Source organism: Branchiostoma belcheri, unplaced genomic scaffold (genome assembly GCF_001625305.1).
Source record: "Branchiostoma belcheri isolate BF01 breed outbred unplaced genomic scaffold, Haploidv18h27 scaffold206, whole genome shotgun sequence".
In the NCBI taxonomy this organism is placed as follows: Eukaryota; Metazoa; Chordata; class Leptocardii; order Amphioxiformes; family Branchiostomatidae; genus Branchiostoma; species Branchiostoma belcheri.
Window position 1 is genome coordinate 256,392 of NW_017803558.1, and position 21,119 is coordinate 277,510.

Below are 21,119 nucleotides of genomic sequence, written 5' to 3' on the forward strand. Positions count from 1 at the left end.
GAGGGAGGGAGGGAGGGAGGGAGAGAGAGAGGCAGAGAGGAGAGAGAGGGAGAGAGAGAGAGAAAGAGAGAGAGAGAGAGAGAGAGAGAGAGAGAGAGAGAGCAACACCACCTCCATTTTCCCGGAGGTGGTGGGATTCTTCAGCGCCCCGTGCGGACTAATTCGGTCCTCTAGAAGTTGTATCGAGCAGCTGTGTTTCAATGTGGAATTACGTACGGGACAGCTCCTGGGCACTCATACCAGACATGTGTCTTTTGGTAACAAAATACTTCTTGTGTGCAGACCGCACGGACATAAAGCCAGAAACTAAACGACTATCTCCGACCGCCCCTGACGAGCATGTCACAAGTCAAGACGCTGAGAATCAAACATGATGCGAGATAGCTACTTGTATTTTGGGGATTTAACATTGGCATGGTTGGAAAAGGTAAGGAAGAACTAGCTGCAGATACCCGTCATTCCGTACTGTGCCGACATGGCGATTTGCCGCCAGAATGACATGATGAAAATGGCACCCAATGACAGTACCAATCAGAACGTCAATGGCTGACTTCTCTGGGTGAATGTCCCTTGCGATAATTCTACAGTTAGCTTGTCACTGATCTTTTCCATGTGTCACAGCCTATGGCCTGTCGAGCTAACTCTGTGTTTTATGGGAAAAGATTACTACTTCGTGGCTCTGTACAACGTTCTTTCATCAACGCCAAAAGCACTGAACGCCAGCAGAAATATGTCTGACATGTACTGGATTGTCAAAAGCAATACGTTAACAATGACCTACCTCTGACATACCGGTTCCTTCAAGGCTGATTCAGAAAATGCGATAAAACCAAACGCTGTCACAGCAACGAGCCTCTCAGTGAGCTAAACGACGTCTACATACCCAAGATGGACGTTTATAGAGTCCCCCAAGATTTATATAGGCTAGATCTTATGATAAGTGTAATCAAGTGCACTATCAGGGGAACTGACACATGTCTTTCACATACTCTAGTGAGTGCCTTAAAGGGCCGTCTATACATGGCAATGAAGTGAAGCCGTTCTAATTTCTGCTGAATAATGATTTTCATATCACTGTTTCAGTTGAATGTAAGGTTTCGGCCTTTTCTCCCTACAATTGGTGAACTTTGAAATGCGTAAAACAGTTAAATCATTAACATTCAGTAGACATTCCTTCTTACCGCGTGAATAACAAAACCGATAGATACTTCTTTAAATCTTGTCATTACTTTTGGCCCACATCGTGCTCATGTAGTGGTAACTGTTACTAACAGACAAACAAATTCAAACGCCGGCCCTGCACTTACCGAATCATAAACATTACCGTATGGACTATAATAAACATTAGAAAAATATCCATAGCTAAAATTATACTGCAAAACACGTCTTTTCCGATGCGCGGTCGAAGCTGCATTATAATGACATGGTTGAGGCTTTCCGTGATGTGTATCACCCCCCCCCCCATCCTCCTGAACATCTGACTGATGACGACAGCTGTGATAGCTGAGCCAATCGCAGGGCTGCTAGATCTGTTGTAGAATGCAACAAGTGAACTATTTTTATACTTCGCTAAGGATTCTTCCGACGCTGATGGCCTTAACGTTTTCGTTTTGTCCATATTCATTGCGATTTTTTTTGAAACTCGGAAAGTCGTAAAGTTTTTTTTATAAAAATATCCCCACGAAAAATGATTCGTTTGTATAGAACACATGATTTAGTCAATGCAACGATATTGTAATTCCATAGAAATGAACAACATCTCCGGATGGCTGGCGCGGATTCTTGCCATAATGTTCATGTTTTATTCATTTGAAATAAATTTACAAAAAATATTTAACAACGTTACACGTCACATGGATTACAACCTCTAGCTTACAAATAGATTCGGCACTCAATTTCACACAGTTGATGACTTTTGAAACCAAATGTAATCATTTATGTAAGAGTTGATTAGATTTGTGTCAGGTGACTTGACACGACATGCTAAAGTCACCGCCGACTATGGCTAGTTTGCACCAAACGGGATTTTTCGAAAAACAAATAGCGATAATTCTATTTGGAGTGCGATAACGAGGTAGCGAACTGGGATATAACGGGTACAGTATATCCTGCTTGTGTTTCGTTAACGACAGGCTGAAAGTAAAATAATTACTGAATCGATCATATAATAACTAGTTATTAGCTATATGTTCAGTGAATACTATTGAGTTTGTCTGGTCCAGCTGCAGTGCGCCTGTGCCAATAATGACTAGCTGTTCCAAAAGCGTCCCTGACATGTGAGGCATTCTCTCAGCAGAGAGAAAAAATGGAGTGCTAGCATCTTTGCTGGGGGCTCTGATTCCAGCCAGACATATCATATAACAACGACGCAAAATTCCCTCCAACTTTGTTATTGATGATGCTGATAAATGTAACATCTGTCGTATTTCAGAACAGACCTGTATGGGCCTGATAAAGTCAGGATTGAGGACCTTACTTGTCCTTATGTTGTTACTAAATGTCGTGAAATATGTACCTTTGCCTCGGACATATTTGTCGATCCCGCCTATGCGCTAGGAATGTGACCCAAGTAAATACAACGTCGTTTTACATCTAATCACGAAACACAGTCGGAGACCGCGCAGTGTCAGTTTTTGTGCCGTGCTTGTTAAGGCCTTTGGAGCTGTTCATGTGTTCAAAAGGATGGAACCGTAGACGGAGGGGGTCGTGCTCTAGTGCCAAATATGGCGCCTGCAATGCGCCATGCCGTGAATAGCGGAGCTGACATTTGTGGCATCTCCGCGACGATATCACATCACTATCACTGGAAATTATCTCTGCAGAAAATCTTATGTTTCTACTCAAGAAGTGCAGCCACGATGCTGAGAATTGTTTCCCACTCGTAGTCTTTGTACCTCTCTGCTCAAAGACGTGTTGCAGTCATACAAGAAACCAGTGCACCCTGAGAACTCAATCAGGACTATCTGTACAAAACCTCGTTTTTACCACGCTGTCTACACTGGCATTGCCTGACTTCTGACAGAAACACCAGAAGAAAGGGAACATGTTCCTTCTGTATCGAAAGACGTGCATGTACTGTTGTGTCACGGCGTTGGCCCAGACCCAGACTGTCTAACTTTGATAAACCAGACAAGTCCGGTCCTTTCCTATCTTGCCAGATAAAGACGGCTACATTAAGTATAGGACGAGTCCTGACTTACCATGTTTGGTGGGCTTCTTTATCACGGGCAGCCAGAAAAACGAGACAGATAAGCCGACACAGGGTCCAGAGGGAGTCTGACAACTAATCCGGACGTATCGCTTAAGGCTTTTATAAGCCTAAATATAGCTGGCCGGGAGATAGGCTTTCACCTAGCGGGATTGGACGACGTCATCACGGCTATGTCGTTGATAATTCAACATGACGACCACAGGATGGGGGAATCCCACTTTCTTTGTCGTGATGTAACATGCGTATGGAGATTTCCATCATACTGTTTATGCACCGGATTCGACAGTGGACATCTTTTACTAGTATTTCCTCGTTAACAGTGTAAACCATCTTTGATAAGATGAGCCATTCCTAACACTGTCAAAATTTGTGCAGTACGTTGGTAGAACCGTTAGTTCTTGAAACGCGTATGTTCGTTATATTATTATAAGTACTCCCCTAGTTTACCTTTTAACTAGTACTTTGGCCGATCTCTAGAAAAAGGAAAGGGTGAATTATAACTGTAACAGTAGTGTGAGTAGAAACGGCTTCAGATCAGCTCCGGTGCCGGTAACTATCACGATTTTTCACGAAGTCTAAAATTATACATACGGACATAATTTCATGACTTACGTTTCCGGCCGCGCTCCTTATTGTTGTTTTTTAAGTTTTTTTTTTAATATCTAGCTATAAGATGTCTCTAAACCCTCTTTCGCTTAAAACTCCTGTCACACATAGCCGAATGTGGTCTCTCCAACACTAGCAGAACCATGGTTAGGAGTATATCATGAGCAAGGTTGGTTGGTGTTTGGTTGGTGTTTGCGCCAGCCGAATGTTTCAAAATGTTTCAAACATTCTGGTGTTACCAGGAGTTTCGCCATGGGAGTTGGCTGGTGAGCTTAAAAATCAAATTCGATTTGATTCGTATAGAAAGGTTGGCGTGGTGAAAATTCGGTCAGACTGCTCCAGAACGTTAACCAACCTTGGTCGTGGGAAGTGGGAAGGTTCTGAATGTGTGACAGGAGCTTAAAGAAATAGGAATATCGCATTGTTCAATTGTTCATGAATCTAGTTTGAGAAACTTTAACAATGTTGTTTGTACGGATTGTGGTTAGGGCACGGCACTGATATGGGAATTTTAATCAGCAGAAGAATGAATAGGAAGATTTCGGGTGTAAAATCTCCACCTCACTTCGTCTTTACGACAGGTATAGCTACTGCAAAGTCGTTCGGACAGTTGGAGTGGCCAAGATTTTTCACTTTATTTGCAGAGATGGTGCAGAAAGATATAATCACGTTCATAAATATGAAGTCGTGCTGAGATGAATACATTTAAGGCATCCAATGCGATTTCAGGTCGGCAAAACCAAAATATGCTACAAAAGAAGTGTCTTATATTGTCATTTACTGACATTTCGTAGGACATACTTTGTCATCATTTCATAGTTTCGGCGTTTAGAATATAAAAAAAAAAGCTACGTGACGACTCCCATTATTATTGCGCCACGTATAAATAGATAGATCCAGTCCGTCAACGACATCACATTTTGCACCAAATATATCAATATGCTGTGGGGCAGAGTTGATTCAACTTACATAAAAATAGAACCAGAAAATTGACTTTGAAAATCTAGGTTTGTCGATCTGCACTCGCTTTGTGCGCCCTTAACCCTCTCCTGAGAACCAGAAGTGGCACGTTAAACACGTTATTGGCCAGTCTTAAGGAGCCTCGCAATCTCACACGTTAGGCGTTCATTTTTTTTCGCCAAGGGAACTTTATCTTGTTTTCAGTGCTCCGAAAATTGATACACGCAGACAGTTTAGTAAGGCCTGCCCGAAACTTGTGGAATGGTCCATTTTCTCTTCTGTTTCAAAAGGAGAAGAGAAAAGGAAAGAGAGCGGGTGTCCCGCGTCGTCGCCAGACGATGCCTTTCGTTCCAAAATGTCCATTTCGCGTTTATTCGTAAAGCGACAATGCTTACAGTTGGAATTTCGCGAGTTCCAGTTGCAGATGAAGGTCTATTATCCTCATTACCCCTGGGAAGGAGGCATTATTCCGCGGAAGGGTTGTGTTAGTGGTCGATGTTATTGTGTTCGCAGCTGTAATTCACACTTGGCTGGTCGGATTTCTTTGGGTCTCGGTATAGATAAATTTGGCAACTGGGTCCAGATGATGCGCTTGTTTTCCTGTTTTTGTTTTGTTATTCTGTATCTGTGTTTTCGAGTGTCGAAATAAAATATTAGGACGGCTTTTGGACACCCCCGCTTCGCTGGCAGTGGGTTACGATTTATGGTTTTTGCTGTAGTTTGAGGGTATGCCGGGTTTTATCATTCTGACAAAGGGTAAAAAATAGGGGGTGTTTGGCCCGATAGAAACTTGGTTTTCATAGAACGCCGACGCCAGCGGTCGCTAACCATGTTACACCGTGTTACGCCGGTGTGTTACGCCAACGTGGTTATACCTGCTCTAAACGTACAGATACATACACAACAGCAAGATGACGCCACCATTCACTGACTACACTACATGCACCCGGAAGTATGAAATATTTAATTTCTTCCCGAGTTTTCACTAGTGTATGATGATTTATTGTGTCAAGAGTACACAAACACACTACCACCACTTTTTTCTTAATTCGTCTTTTGTCAGCTTTCATACTAGATACTTACTAAATAAATGTGTTAAATATTACATTTACGTAGTAGAAACTTGTAAGCTGGTAAGAGCATTTTCAATTGCATCTATATCTAATGTTAATGTAACAAGTTATGTAGAAGCTATTCATCATGTCTACATGATCATTATAGATCCTGTATCATTTAAAGAGAAATCAATCTACGGTCAAACCTGGTCTCAACAATCCCTCACAGGGCTTGGAAAAATGGTTGGTGAAGGGGAGTGTTTGCTTCAGATAAACGGGTTAGATGGCTGATCCATTACATTAGCAAACAAGAAATCTGAGATTTTAAACCTTTGGAAATAACACATGTGATTGGTTTATTTCTCTCGCTAAAATTCCACAGCCTCGCAGTGTGCGCCAAGTGCGTACTGAAGTGAAATGGGAATACGAATTTAACTAATGTCTAAAAGGATTATCGTTTATAAATACTTGTACCTATTTCAACACATTGATTAAATATAGTTAGTTACAATAAAAAAAACATGACAACTGCTGAAAATTTCAGCCATCATATTATCAACAGCAATGTTAACAGTAACGCTACAAGAAAAAGATACATCACAGAAAAATACCCTCCCACCCTTCATGAAAGTAGCCACAGTGCCGCCAATAACTGATAACTGATCTGTCTAACAAACAGGTCAGCGATCCCTTCGCACGCCTGCGTTCTATGGTCTTCTATGAAAACCTACCGAACACCCCTATGTTCAACCCCGAATGGTAAAACCCTACGGACTTCCGCATGCACTTTCCCAACAGTCCAAACCATTAGTCGTAACCACCGCCGGCAACATGGGGGTGTCCAGAGGGTTCCAAATATTTCATTTCGACGCTCGAAAAACAGATACAATTAAAACAAGAATTCGGAGATCTCATACCTCCATGAAATATATGAGTTTTTGTAAATGATTTTTTTGTCTCATTGACTATGGAAATTAGGTCGTAAGTAGCATGATCAAGTTTAATTTATGGTTTTCTAAATTCAAATGACAATATTTTTTCGCGTAAAATCCCTGTCCTTTGTCATACTTCATTTCAACATGTCCTTATTGATTATGCAAATGACCTCTCATTAACATAATATATGCATAGTGGTGCTAACCTTAAATAACTTACACATGTCATAAGGTATAAAATTCCCACCATTCACCAATAAGGAGTCACAGAATTTTCACATTAATTATGCAAATTAGGTCCTCTGTTGATGTTCCGTCTGCCACAGATTAAATAGATTACATGTACTATCATATGTAGAATTTCCTCCTTAATTATGCAAATTGAGTCCTCATTTGCGTAATTTGCATTCAGTTATGTACAACTCTCTCTCAGCTACCTACACACCAAAAATGATGAAAATATGTTGTTCCTATCTGGACTTTCAAAGATTCGCCAGAAAGTCCCCTGCAGTTCCAGAGCAATCTGCTAGGGGTACCAAACCCACACCACTTATTCCTCATAGGAAGAGCTAACTGTCACCAAAAAATCAAGACCATAGCTTGTTCAGGACAAAAGATACAAAAACCGGAAGTTCTGCTGCAGTACCAAGGTCATCCACCAGGAGGCCCATATTTGACCGTGACCTTACCAGCATACCAAATATCATCACAATCCATAAAGGCGTTCTGAAGTTATGCTGACTACAAATGCATGTGCGGAAACACAAACAAACACCCCCCCCAAAAAAAAAACAACACCTCCATTTTCATAGAGGTAGAAAAACACCAACCGCATCATCTGGACCAATACCTGATCATATACCGAGAACCCAAGAAACCCGTCCAACCCACCGTGAGTTACATCTGTGAATACACAAACACCTACAGAAACAAGAACCTTCGGGTAATGATACACCTTTTTGATTCAAGAGAAACGTGAATTCACACAGTTTATAAACTCCATAGTGTTGATAGGGACATGAATGCACAAAGAGTGGTTACTGGTTGGTAAACCTGTTAGTTGGCAGAGCGGAGGGTCTTACTTTGACTATGTAAAACTGGACGGGACAGTTTTAATGTGGTCTGTGACAGGGGATGACTGGCCGACCAGGTACAATGTAAGACACGGTACTAGATGATACTGAAGTCAATTCTCTAAATTTGTCGACATTATTTGAGACTTTCGGCTGATAGAGTTAGAGTGAGATATCACAAGCTCTGCCCTTATCCAGTTTACCCGATTAAAAAAAAACACTGCTGCAGCCACTGATTTGGTGCTCATCAAACATGCTCACCGCAGCATGTTATAGAAAAAATAGGTAACATTGTTGCTACGGTTTCCTGTCTCCGAGCAGTTTGTCGGCATGCTTATGCGTGCAGGTCTTCCTCCGATAACAGCACCTTATATATTATAATTTATATAGCAAATGTGCACACTGAGCAGACACCTGCTCTAGTCTAAGGTTTAGTAAAGGTACCAGGGATAGCTGTGGTCTTATCGTAGTTTTATTGGGAGTTAAGTTCGTGCGAGTTATTTTATTTCATGCGAGTTATATTATTTCATGCGAGTATACAAAGGTTTTTAAAGTAGAACAATAGGTAATGTGCCTGTGACAGATCAATAGCGTGATGTTATAGCAGACTAAATTCGACACAATAGATCCATACAGCCAATCAATATCATTCGTTCCGAAGTGATCATCGCACCAGCCAATGAGAAACGGTTCCTCCTTTCCGCAGGGTGAGCGTTTGTCGGACTCCATCTGCCCATCAAGTAAAGAATTAGCCGGGAACTAATCCACAATTCAGAAGGAATCTACTCCCCTTTTCAAGTTAAATCATCCTATTGTTCTGTCTTGTTTCCACAGCCATGTGAATATTGTGTAGTACCTATAACTTGTTTTAACAAGTTTTTTTATCAATAGCGGTCTTCTCCTTTCTTTCCGACGCAGTGCCCATAGATGTTGATATGATATGAATCTTTATTGCATGTTCTTGCCCAGATGGGCTAAATGCACAAGAGGACATGCAGTATTCAAAACATGAGTATTGCATAAGGGAACGCTATATTCTAATGCTAATTGCTAGGAATTTATACATTATAACAATACTATATACTACCTATCATCTACTGTTAGTTGCCCTTTCTTCTCTCTTTTTGAAACATTTAGAAAAATAATTACATAGTTTGTCTGCAATACATTCGTTCTTGCATGACATCAAGTGTTTAAACGTGTCCTGCTTTTACATTTTCTTGCATATCTTGTCTAAATGTAAACTATCAAATAGTTCTTTGCGTTCATCTTTATATAATGTACAAGAAATTAAAAGAGAGAAGGATGTGTGATGAATGTAGACATGAAATGAAAAAAGAGAGTCTAAGAAATGTCTCTCCCGTCAACAACTGATAATTTCAAGATTCCAAAAACTAGTTGAGAGAAATGAAGTTCATACATGGACAGTGTGGACGCTGGACATGGTGTCATTCCTCTGGGAGCCGACTTATCGCAAACATCCAAGTCAGCCGGAGTGCTGACAGCACGGGTCTAATATCGGTACCCCGACTCTCAGTAAGAATAGAGTTTCGGCATAAAATGTATCCTGTTGCTGGTTTAGTCAAGGTAACCTAGGTGGACAGATCGTAGCCACGGGTTCTACAGCTGATGCCGGATGGGGTGGTGAGCGGACGATGTTTTTTAAACCAGGAAACTCCCTATTCGACTCGAATAAACGTTTTATTACGAGCAGTTTTACGAAGAAATCTTTTTTCCCTTTCTATTCCTATATATTTGCATGAAAGACATCGGTGGTTGTACAAAATCCAGGTTGCCTTACCTCTGGAAACATGACGATCCTGTCGGTCTCTGGACTCACCCTCCTACAGCCGCGAGTATCCTGATCAAAGTGACCCTTGGTCCCTCATATGATGTACACTGTGGAGGCTGGTAGCAGGTTGTGACTGGCCACTTTTAAAGAAGGCATCTGCCGTCGGGGCTAATTGTGTAACCTCCTCGGGTAGAGTATTACTGGAATACAGATATGTGCATTCTGAAGATTGTTGTAATGATCGTCGATTAACCGTTTATCTTTCAGAAGAAAACTGACGTCACGTGAAGTATCTCTGACTGCAGCTGCTCAGTCCTTTTAACGTGCTTCATGTCATTAGAATTTCAGTCTAATCCAGTCGTGAAGTAAAGGGGACGCCACCTAGTTATGGTTCCGTGAACAGAGTGGATTGAGCCGCTGTTCCCAAGAAACGACGCCCAAAAATAACCGTTCTGGAGGACATATCTCGTCACCGGTACATTTCAATCGGCTTATGATTTAATAGCGCCTGTGTTAAGGCTGTGTGTGTTTGTGCGCGCGCGCGCATGTGCGTGTGTGTGTTGTGTGTGTGTTGGTGTATGTATTTATGTGTGTGTCTGTGTGCACGCGTGTGTGTACGTCTGTGTGCGTGTGTCTATGTGTGTGTGTATGTGTATGTGTGTGTATCTTTGTGTACGTCTGTGTATCTGTGTATGTATGTGTGTGTCTTTGTGTGTGTCTGTGTGCGTGTGTATCTGTGTGTGTTTGTGTGTATTTGTGTGTGTGTGTGTGCCTTTGTATCTCTTCTCTCTATATATATATGCGCGCGCGCGCGCGCGTTTGTGTGTCTTTGTATTTGTGTGGGACACATGCTGAAACAGACGCACCCCCACAACACATATTTTATGCCACAAGGCAGTCTCTAAGGGGGACACTCCAGTTTATTTCTGGTTTCATATTTATATCAAACATACTGCACAAATTTCGCGCAGAATAAAACCCATACAGCTCTCATACCTACATGAAATATTAGTTTTATTTTGTCCCATCGGTACTGGAAAAAAGGTGGAATCGGCCGCGCGGCATAAGCAATTTTCATTGATGGTATCTACTCGAACTACATAAATGGAAGTCAAGTTTTAGTAGCATTCCATTTCATCATAAATTATGCAAATTACTTCCATATTTAGATAATCTATGCATAGTAATATATCACACATGTCACAAGTGTGAAATTCCCATCATATGCATCTACCACCATACAATTACTAGTATTGAATTCTCATAAGAACCATTTTTCATTTTGGTAATAGCGTCTTCAGTGGAGAACTGGGAGAACTTTTCCGGCAAGTAATCTTATTACTTACTTGTATTAGTCAACCGTGAGTACTTTACAGTTATACATGTAACGTTATATACTTCGGTTATAAACGCTGGGTAGACACGATATATCACACGAAATCAAGTTCTGGACATGATACGGTCACAATTTTAGGTTGCTCCTCTTATGCCCATGTAGAAATACGTAACGACCCACTATATATAGCAGCATGTTCTGGAACTGAAAAGGCGGTTTGTAAGAATCTTTGAAAAGGAAACTGAAGAAAGGAAACTTAAAAAGGGGTTGATGGATCGTCGTTTTTTCTTTCTCTGTATAGGTAGTGATGCTTGACGTGATGGCAATTATGCAAATGAGGATCCAATTTGTATAGTTTGAGGTCGGCCTCGCTCACGATCTGCTACCTTCATGATAGGACCATTTAAACATGTGATATGTGGTTCCGGGTCGGAGTTCGAATCTGTCCAGAGTAAGTGCGCGGTAATATGCTCGGTGATCGTTATATATTGTTGTTGTTTATTGTTTATTTATTTAACCAGTAAATACATGTCGCCTATTTGCGTTTTTCAAAGATTCCTGGGGGGGATAACCCCAACAAAACTAAATGACATTATAATTATAACAAAAGATTAAAGATGAACTAACAAAGGTCAACTAAAAATAGATAAACTTATCGAGAACAAGACGAAATCGTAACTAACTCATCAACAATCAAATGAAATAAGGTACTAGTAACATAGAAGTAATTATAATCATTCAGATATTAATTCATAATGGTAGATAGTCAAAAGGTATGTCAACTTAAAAGTGATATATGTGTGAAGAGTTTTTGAAAATCTTTACCGAAAAAAAAAGTGGATTGTATTTTCTGTATGTTCGGGCGAGGGACAGTTGGTCGGCGAGCGAAGCGTTTTTGGTATTAGTCCGCAAGCAAGGGTGATGCGGTTTTGTCGTCTGAATATCCGCATAGCAGCGTTCTGTGTACAATTTCAATGAATTAGTGTCATTGAGGATTGCGGTAGATATATCACATGGACGTTTTCCATTTTTTAGAAGATGAAGTAGTAAGCTTTTTCAGCATGTAAGCCGTTGGCGAGGGAAAGTTCGTTTTTTCCAAGCAGCTTTGTTCAAAAAAATTTCGGGTCCAAAATTTACATTTTACCAGGTTCTACCCCAATTGAAAAGGCAACAGAAAATACACAAAACTCTGTTGGAAGCAGGCTGGAATGATTGTAGCTCTGCGGTCTGAGTGTGTCCGGCGGCTGGCGAAGTCGTAATAGAAACTCAGGTCCGAGACTTAATGTAACTGAGGATTAGAGGAGCATGTAAATTATGCAAATGAAGACCTAACTCCACAATTAAGGAGAAAATACTGTAATATCATAGTAGTAAAAGTCGGGAATTTTATACTGGCATTTAGAAGTTAAGTGAAGGTGAACATCGTCAAACGTGATTTATGCAAATCATGACCTCATTTGCGTAATTCATGGCGAAATGCTAGAATAGCCTTTTTTGTTACTATCATGATAATACTGTCATTGTACACATGTTATATGGGTGGAGAAATAATATCGATCATCTTGTTTAGCTCGATAGAAGCTAAGCATGGATTGTCAAGCTATGGACGGATTGTGAAATTTGGTCAGTGGGTGGATTGCGATGGGACCGGAAAGGATTACATTTTGTACTCCCTAGCGGCTTCTTATGGTAGTACAGTGGAATTTCCTATTTTGATATGTTGCGATGTAGTCATGAAGGGTGAAATGAGAGCCTTATTTGCATAATAAAAAACCAAGAAGAAACGTTTATATCCGTCAGTCGTAAACCATCTAATGAAAGTCGTGTAACTATAGTTTACTGCTCCACAGAGTGCTAGTGAAGGCATACAGGTAGGTAATATGGAAAAAATTAGACATACAAGAACTCACACATACACATGCACGAACTCACACATACACACACACACACACACACACACACACACACACACACACACACACACACACACACACACACACACACACACACACACACACACACACACGGACATACACACACACACACACGAGACAAACATCCCGATAGGACGTTGTGGGAAGGACGAGATAAGAACGCCCAGACCGTCAGGTTGAAGATCTCTGCAGCTCACCAGTTCATTTTTCATCCCGTCCGACAGGACATACGGCAGCTTTCTTCATCACCAGTCTTTCCGGAAGGAACGACTTCAATGTCCGGTTTATCATTTCATGGTTTTCCAGGAAGTAATAACCTGGATTTGAAATGTTCGCTTGTAGAACATAGTGTTTACTGATTAGCAATTTATGTCAGCGGAAGAATACACCTGATGTTTCACATTTGACATGAACCTTATAGTTCTATCAACTTAACTGAAGCATTAAGGAAATATACAGTTTTCTCAGTCCGCCATCTTCTGTGACAGAACATGATCTATTACTGTAACAACTAGGACACTGCATTCTAATGCAATTTTACGAACTGTGGGATTACACTTTTAACTTACGTATACTATCGTTCTTATAAAATGGACAGTTTCAAGGATCAAAGAACCCTATATTTGTCCCTTCAGTAACCACAACATTCCTATGGATACAGGAACCGGCACCAAACAAACCATCTCTCGTGTCGGGAGGTATCTTCTCCGCGCTTCCCCGGGCAGCAGCCGGCCCAGGCCCCGCCATGCACCGCTTCTACAGCCGCTCCGAAATCGTGCAGAAACGGGTGGAATCATCAGAATTCTGATTGCTCTGAATAATACTTTAAAGCAAAGATTTTGATAAATTTCAATTGACTACCTGTGAGAAGACTATTTTAATAACTAAATAACGTTAACCATACGGTGGGGTTCCTGTTACCATTCGTTCGTTCCTAGTACTTGACTCTACAGCTCTCTCCAGCTCCCCGCCGCCGGCAGGACCTCCCGGCTAGGCCCGCCTTGTTGCACAGGTCAAAGTAAAAACGTCCACCATGGGCATTTCCAGAAAAGTAACACTTTATTACAGTCACTCCGAAAACCATCCAAACTAATCTAAGTTTTGGGAGTGATTTGTCATGATCTTCACATCATCCACACGACTTTAGTCACTTCTCTTCGTGAAATTTGTTCACTGAAAATTATCATTGACCTTCTGCTAATACCAAAGAACAAACATATTGTCAAGCGAAGGAAAGATAATTATCAAGTCATTTTAAACGCGACCATTTTGGCCAGAAGCAAACTCTTAATTAGACTTCAGGGGAAATTTCCCTACTTCTCTTGTTTTCTTTACAACCACCAATCACAGAAGGCCGTCCCGCCAACCATCATCCTTTGCAAAACGCACTTGCTCTTTGCCTTCTTTTTCGATGTGTTGCTGTGAGTCCTTTGCAGCAACAGATGCCAAAACTCGTACCCTCGTTTTCTTTCTTTTTTTGTGTGTATTTTTATGTTGGCTATTCTACGTTTGAAAACACGCATGCTGACATTTTGTTTCTATAATCACAGCTCAAAAACGCCAAAGTTGCTGGAAGAAAACGCTTCAAACTGTTGCACACATTCCATGCACACGATTAAAAGTTAACTGTAAAGTTTGCTGGGACGTATAAATCATATTTCCTTATTTTCTTGAATGTTGTTGCTTTAAATTTCTGGTTCTATTTTCCTTCGCTTGATTTCCTGGTAAGTGACCACTATTACGCGGAAATCAAGGTCGGGCGCCATTTTGTTTTATTTCGATCACTTGACCTTTCTGAACTACTACCGGACAATACAAACAGACGACAACAGATGACCTACAACATTAAGCAAACAACCGAACACTACTACTACTTTGCACAAGTACTTACAGGAGTCAGTTTATACATTTTTGTTTTGATACTTTTCGCGTTTTTATCTTTTCAATACATCTGAAATAGTGTGAAGCGGCGCCGTTTCCTCGACATTGTGTGTCACAGTAAAACGTGTATCTAAAGTAGTACTAAATCTTCCGTGCGGTATTCTGCCTGGGTGGAGGTACTGTGCACCAAGTGCACTGCTGACTTGTACCTCTGTCGTCTTACTGCAGACCTACAAGTGGTCACACCTACAACAGAAGGACAGAAGGTCCAGTCAGTGGCGTGAAACAGACAAGAAAGAGGCAAGGAACTGTATCGTCACTGTCTCGAACAAACTGGGTCTTATCCACTTACTCATTATGTTTACCAAAGGAAAGCATATTGTTTTTGTTCAGTTTCCTCTTCTTCTCCAAACCAAAAAGGTCAATGACCTGAATTAGACAGCTATCACCATGGTAACTAGTGTTGGGTTACATCATGCTGCAATTTTATAGCAGGACGGACTTAGACTCCTGTCTGACCATATATATGAATGTGTTTGAGTAAGAATTAACAGAGCAGACCATATGGGAAGGTAAACATTATGCATTTGCTTCGCAAATGTTACCTTCCTAGTTTCTTGTATTATTGTATACTCGAGTCGTCGGTAAAATAAAGCTTAAATCGAGTCCAGCCAACCTTATTCCGCTGCTGCTTCCCCCTCGCCCTCGAACTTGGACTTCCTCTCTCCCGCCTTCTCGATGTTCTCACGCCAGTCCTCCGCCTTGGCAATGGGCTTGGGCTCCTTCTTCACAGCCTGGGAGAACAGAAGTAGAAGGTGGATGTCATACGTACATCTTCATGCACTCTATCTATCTATCTATCTATATACCCATCCATCTATCTGTCTATCTATCTATCCATCTATCTATCTATCTATCTATCTATCTATCTATCTATCTATCTATCTGTCTATCTATCTATCTGTCTGTCCATCTATCTTTCTATCTTTCTTTCTATCTATCTGTCTGTCTGTCTATCTATCTATCATCTATCTATCTATCTATTTATCTATGTATGTATGTATCTATCTATCTATTTATCATCTATCTATCTATTTATCTTCTATCTATCTATCTATCTATCTATCATCTATCTATCTATCTATCTATCTATTTATTTATCTATGTATGTATGTATGTATCTATCTATCTATTTATCATCTATCTATCTATTTATCTTCTATCTATCTATCTATCTATCTATCTATTTATCTTCTATCTATCTATCTATCTATCTATCTATCTATCTATTTATCTTCTATCTATCTATCTATCTATCTATCTATCTACGGGTTGCATTGCTGTAAAGAATCAGGATGTATAATAAACTGATTATATATCCTGTGATTGTTCCTACCGCCGGTCCCTGTATTCTATATCATGAGAAAAGAATTCTGTATTCTGTATTCTGCCCCTTTATTTTCAGCATTTCCTGTAGTGTTCTGTGATGAAGAAATGCTGCTCGCTGACATGACATGGCCTTTTTACCTTGAGGTTTCCACGGAAGTCCATGGAGCACTTGTGCTTGGAGCCCAACAAAGCCTTCAGCATCTTATCGGCAGACAGTCGCACCCTCTTCAGCTGTGGCTTCTTGCTGTAATAGGACGTTATGTTGTGTCATGGTGATGTTACATGTTTTAAGAGTGTATGTGTGAAATATTGTATATACAACCATTGAAACTGAAAGGTATTTTTTATCATCATTAATGTGTAAACAAAGGAAGACCGTTTGTTGTAATACAAAACCTGTTGTGTTTCATAGAAACCGCTGGTCGCGTGATAGCTACATGTACTCGTATGTTGTTTGTTGAGAACATTGAATACTTACAACTTGCCGGTAAGGGAATACATCCTCTGGGTCAGGTCAGCGAGCTGGTGACAAGGAAAAAAACGGACATCAGACCAGAGTCACGGCTACATCTGGACACCGCTACTTGATTACGGACATTCGCTTTCAAACAAGGTGGTCTTCCACACACACAGGTTAGAAATTAGCTAGGCAGCTTCATACTTTAAATGGTTGACTTGTCGTTTTTGTTAAAGATATACATGATCTGAATACCTCTGAAAGATTCGAATCACTAGTTTTTAAGCCCCAGTCACACATTCAGAACATTTTTCCGACCACCAACCAACCAACGTTGGATGACGTTCGGGAGCAGTCTGACCAGATTTAGGCCACGCCTACATTGAACCTATCCATGCGAATCGAATCAAATTTGACTTAAAGATCAGTCAATTTTGACTCCCGACCACTGCTAACCTACTCTCGAACACCAGCCAACCACCAGCCATGGCCCAACATCACATCCAAATCCGAACATTTTGAAACATTCAGAAGACGCAGCCGAACACCTGCCAACCACACCCTGCTCCCAACCTACTCCTAATGTCTTTTAGGAGGGGGTTACGGGTCGGCAGCGGTCAGGAGACCATATTCGGCTCTGTGTGAAGGGACCCCGTCAGCCGGTTTCATGTGAACCTCGCGCCGGGCGGTCAGCAGCTCACCTCCTTGTCGTTGATCTCGACCTTCTGCTCCACATCGTACTTCTCCTCCTCGGCCTTTGTGATCTGAGCATGCAGCCTGCGGCACAGCTCCTCCAACTCGTCATGACCCAGTCCAGACGTGCTGATTGGCTGTCAATCAATCAACACAGCAACCAATCAAGTTTCAGTAAATGCATGAGGCCCATATATTTCTCTTCAAATTCCTTTAAGAAGATAATTTATATTAATTTCTGACGTCCAACCATCAAATGTTGTTGCCTGCCTTGTTTGACAGTACTATAGGGTTTTATTTCCGGCAGTGAGTACGGGTAGATAAGGAAGATGTAGAATTAACAATCTGTATCACATCTGGAGCACATTTACATGCATGTAAATCAAGGATACTGGGCACACTTAGCTTGTCAAATATCGATTCTTGATTTGTGAATTTTAAAAGTACATTGTAATGCCTACTTACCGGGACCTTGTCCGCAAGGTATTGCCTCTTTGCCTCGGCTTTAGCCTCGAGCTCCACACGAGCCTCGGCTACAGCCTTCTTCATCATCTTAGTCTGGATGTCAGACAAACAGACATGATCATTAGCGACGTGTCCTTTTTGATCATATCACGCAGTTATTCATAAAATCGAAAATTAAAATTATTTTCTAAACATATGTTGGTGTTCTAGCGTGGATGTTCTCATAATGGGTTCGTATTATCAAACTGCTCATACACTGTTTCATGTTGACTTAGATCTACTTTTATCCGAGCTCTTGCTTTTTATCTCATTTTTTTTAGCTCAGAAAAGTATTTCTGTCCCAAAAGTATCAAGCAATATCCGGTTTATTAATATTCATCTGCCAATAACCTTCTTGTCATCTGTTAAATATGTAACACGCATGATAAGATGTTGTCTACAAAGACTATTATTTGCTGTTATAATAATAGTTCTCGTTAACTAATGTAAACTTTGGTTGAGTAAAGACCACGTGCACAGCTGACACAGCAGGACGGGAACTCACCAGGATCTGCTGCTTCCGCTCACGCGTGAGCAGCTTCTGTTTCTCTTCTCCCTGTGAGAGAAAAATTTATTTTAATTTTAATTCAATTGTAACATGACAATACATTGGCCACCCAGGCAGCATGGCTGATTTCGGGTGCCAAACAATACAAATATTAAACATACACAATATAACATACTAATACAGTAAACTAACAAGTACGATATTAAGCTAAAATCAATCAATTAACAGTATAAACTTACAACAGACTTAAGTACAAAGCATAATAAAAGTATTCAATCAAGATAATAATATACTGTTTTGGAGGTCAGAGGTCACGGGCAATTGAATATAATATGTGAGTAAATATATATAACGTAAGATCATATGATTTTAACTTATGTGGTATCACTGGAAGGACCATCAAAACGTTTTGTGGTGGAAATAAATGTTTCAAGTGCCTCAGATAGTTGTTTGTTTGTGTGAATGTTACAGCCTGGTAGCCCCTGTAGTAGAACAGATTCGGTTAGAGAAAAATTGCAGACAATTATCATCTCCACAGCTTGGCTATCTTCCTGACACAAAGTGTCCTCTAATTTTTATCAGAAACTTCCATCGTCAGGTTCAATAGAAGACGTTACACATTAGTCTCTTTCACGTGTGTTTTAAAAGACCGGCCGCGGTTTACAGGAGTTACTTACATACATGTACTGTCGAACTTGTAATCATCAAGCAGATGTGTGGTCTTTTCTGTTTACATTTTTCGTTTGTTTTTCGGCGTCCTTCGCGGCAAGAAAAGGAAACCAAATAAAGTTGAAATTAGAGGCACACCAAACGAAATGCTGCTTGGCAATCTCTAACTACACATCCATGAGTGGTAACTAGAATAGGTATTGTCTCATAGGAGCCACTAAGGTCATTCTGGACAACGTTGCATCTTTCTAGAACTTTCGTCGGGATGTGATATGGAATGCCAAGCAAGTGCATCTAAATAGAAACCCTAGTGTTTATTTCAGGGTCTTCAATATGAAATCTCGTACAGTTCCTGTTGTTTGTACCTGATGTTTGTCTTGATCATGAAGTCCCAGTGATACCGTGTGTTAATTAACTTACAAGCTGCACTGTGGGTTCTCAATTTCCTTAGTTGTGTGGGGTTCATCGACAATGTCTTAGTGAAGATCATGTGAACATAATACTTTCCAAACCTATTCGATACACAAGGGTGCTCATAGCCACTATGATAGCTTTTCTCGACCATAGCTACAAGGGGTAATTCAATCTAGAAATATACACGTTCTGTAGAATGAGTGGGTTTTGCGATCTTAGTAGAAACGTAGTCTTTTGGTGATCTGATGTGTACATCAGGGATGGAAAATTTACATAAGAACTCAACAAGCCGCCATTTGCAAGAGTCGTGATGGGGTCAAACAGATCACTATTTATATCCCAAATATGTGCACAGCGAGCTAAGGCCTGGCGACCATGGACTGTTCTCAACCACATATCAAATATCAATAAACCTGCCAAATAGGCTAATTTTGTTTATAATGACGAAGAGAAAGATCTACTTGCTTTAGCAGGCCAACATCATTTATTTCTCTTTACCACTAAATCTTTTTCATAAAAGTTCTCAAATGGAACAAATCAACAAACGGTTAACAGACAAGATAGGGCTGATGTATCATGATGAACTATTTTACTCCGAAACTGATGTTACTTAAATGATACTGTGTTCCTTTCTATGTAACTAGCCCTGCGCAAAACGAAGTTGCTTGATTTCTGGAATGCAGTTTGTATCGTGCCTTTCCCTTACAACCATTAGCGATGTGACTTGAGCGCCACACTGTATTTGGGCGTAACTATCCAAAATATGCGTGCTGTCCAGGACAGTCAAGGCCTTAAAACACAGTTATCAAACAAATTCTTGAATTTTCTAGAAACTAAAATTTGTCATGACATCTTACACAAATATCCTTGGAAACTCATGTTCTCCTTGAAACTCCACCCCGTGACTACATAGCTAACGTGCGGCGGCGGGTACATTCTTCAGTCAACCTCCGCGCGCTGATTCTTCTACTCACATTTTATCGTCTATTTGACCACAAACATGGAGTAGAAATGTATCAGTCATCTTTGTGAAGATGCAAAATGGGGACTTTAGAATATGAAGGTATATTTACCATGATGGAGGCTTTTTCCGACTTCCCCTGCGAGTAGAAAAGAAGGAGGACTCAGAAAGGCCGGACCCAGGGACGAAATTCCAGAGGACGGACTGTTAAAATTAGGGTAGCGTGTTATACCCCGGATGAGCGTATATATAGCGCTGTCATCTGAGACTGCGTGGAGCCACCAGCCAATCAGAGCGCACTTCATTTCCAGTTCAATTGTTCTATATATGAGGGCAGACCAGAGATATATAGAGGAAATAGACAGTGACAACAATCCAGATTTTCACTGGACCATTCGCCATGGGAAATGCGATTTATTATGTGCATGTTGCTGTGTGTTTCTGATCTAAGTTGGACAACAATACGACTATGTCTTCGTTCCACGCCAAAATACCATTTATATAATATGTGAAGTCAGGTAACAGCGACTGAGAGGAGGAGAAGTAGGAAAGGAGGAGCTAGGGTTGTGTGTAACTGGACACATAGTGTAGTGTTACAGTAAGGTTTCCTTTCAGAGAAACAGTATTCCCAGTCTTGGACATGCAACTCAGTATTCACTGTAATTATAAGTCTGTCCTCTGCAGTCACCCATGGCTAAATAAGGGCAAACCGTCATCAGCAAATTCTGGGTAAGTCGGGGT

At 40.7% G+C, this 21,119-nt stretch overlaps 2 protein-coding genes across 4 annotated transcripts in view; both read right to left on the reverse strand.

Annotated features, from left to right (window-relative positions):
• Positions 1-9,668, reverse strand: part of LOC109469524 (troponin C) — a 16,141-nt gene extending 6,473 nt beyond the window's left edge. The window contains exon 1 of one of the 3 annotated variants that reach the window (XM_019768048.1): positions 9,642-9,668. In XM_019768048.1, coding sequence (XP_019623607.1) covers positions 9,642-9,653 — 12 coding nt within the window. In that variant the 5' untranslated portion in view covers positions 9,654-9,668. Of the gene's footprint in view, positions 1-781; positions 825-3,200; positions 3,321-9,641 lie in introns of those variants that run through there. The other 2 variants (XM_019768051.1, XM_019768049.1) reach the window with 2 other exon arrangements.
• Positions 9,669-13,942: 4,274 nt separating this feature from the next.
• Positions 13,943-20,635, reverse strand: LOC109469528 (troponin I, fast skeletal muscle-like). The gene is made up of 8 exons (XM_019768058.1): positions 20,491-20,635; positions 18,332-18,382; positions 17,788-17,880; positions 17,331-17,459; positions 16,651-16,694; positions 16,311-16,416; positions 15,460-15,577; positions 13,943-15,029 (listed from the first exon to the last, which is right to left on the reverse strand). The coding sequence occupies exons 1-7, from the start codon at positions 20,491-20,493 to the stop codon at positions 15,461-15,463; spliced, it is 543 nt and encodes a 180-aa protein (XP_019623617.1). The 5' UTR covers positions 20,494-20,635; the 3' UTR covers positions 13,943-15,029; position 15,460.
• Positions 20,636-21,119: the final 484 nt, after the last annotated feature.

What these genes read in the sequence shown, in the direction of transcription:
- LOC109469528 (XM_019768058.1), bottom strand. An exon ending in AGCGGAAGCAGCAGATCCTG is followed by an intron (nt 17,881 to 18,331) that starts GTGAGTTCCCGT and finishes TCTGACATCCAG; the next exon opens with ACTAAGATGATGAAGAAGGC. An exon ending in ACCTTGCGGACAAGGTCCCG is followed by an intron (nt 17,460 to 17,787) that starts GTAAGTAGGCAT and finishes ATTGATTGACAG; the next exon opens with CCAATCAGCACGTCTGGACT.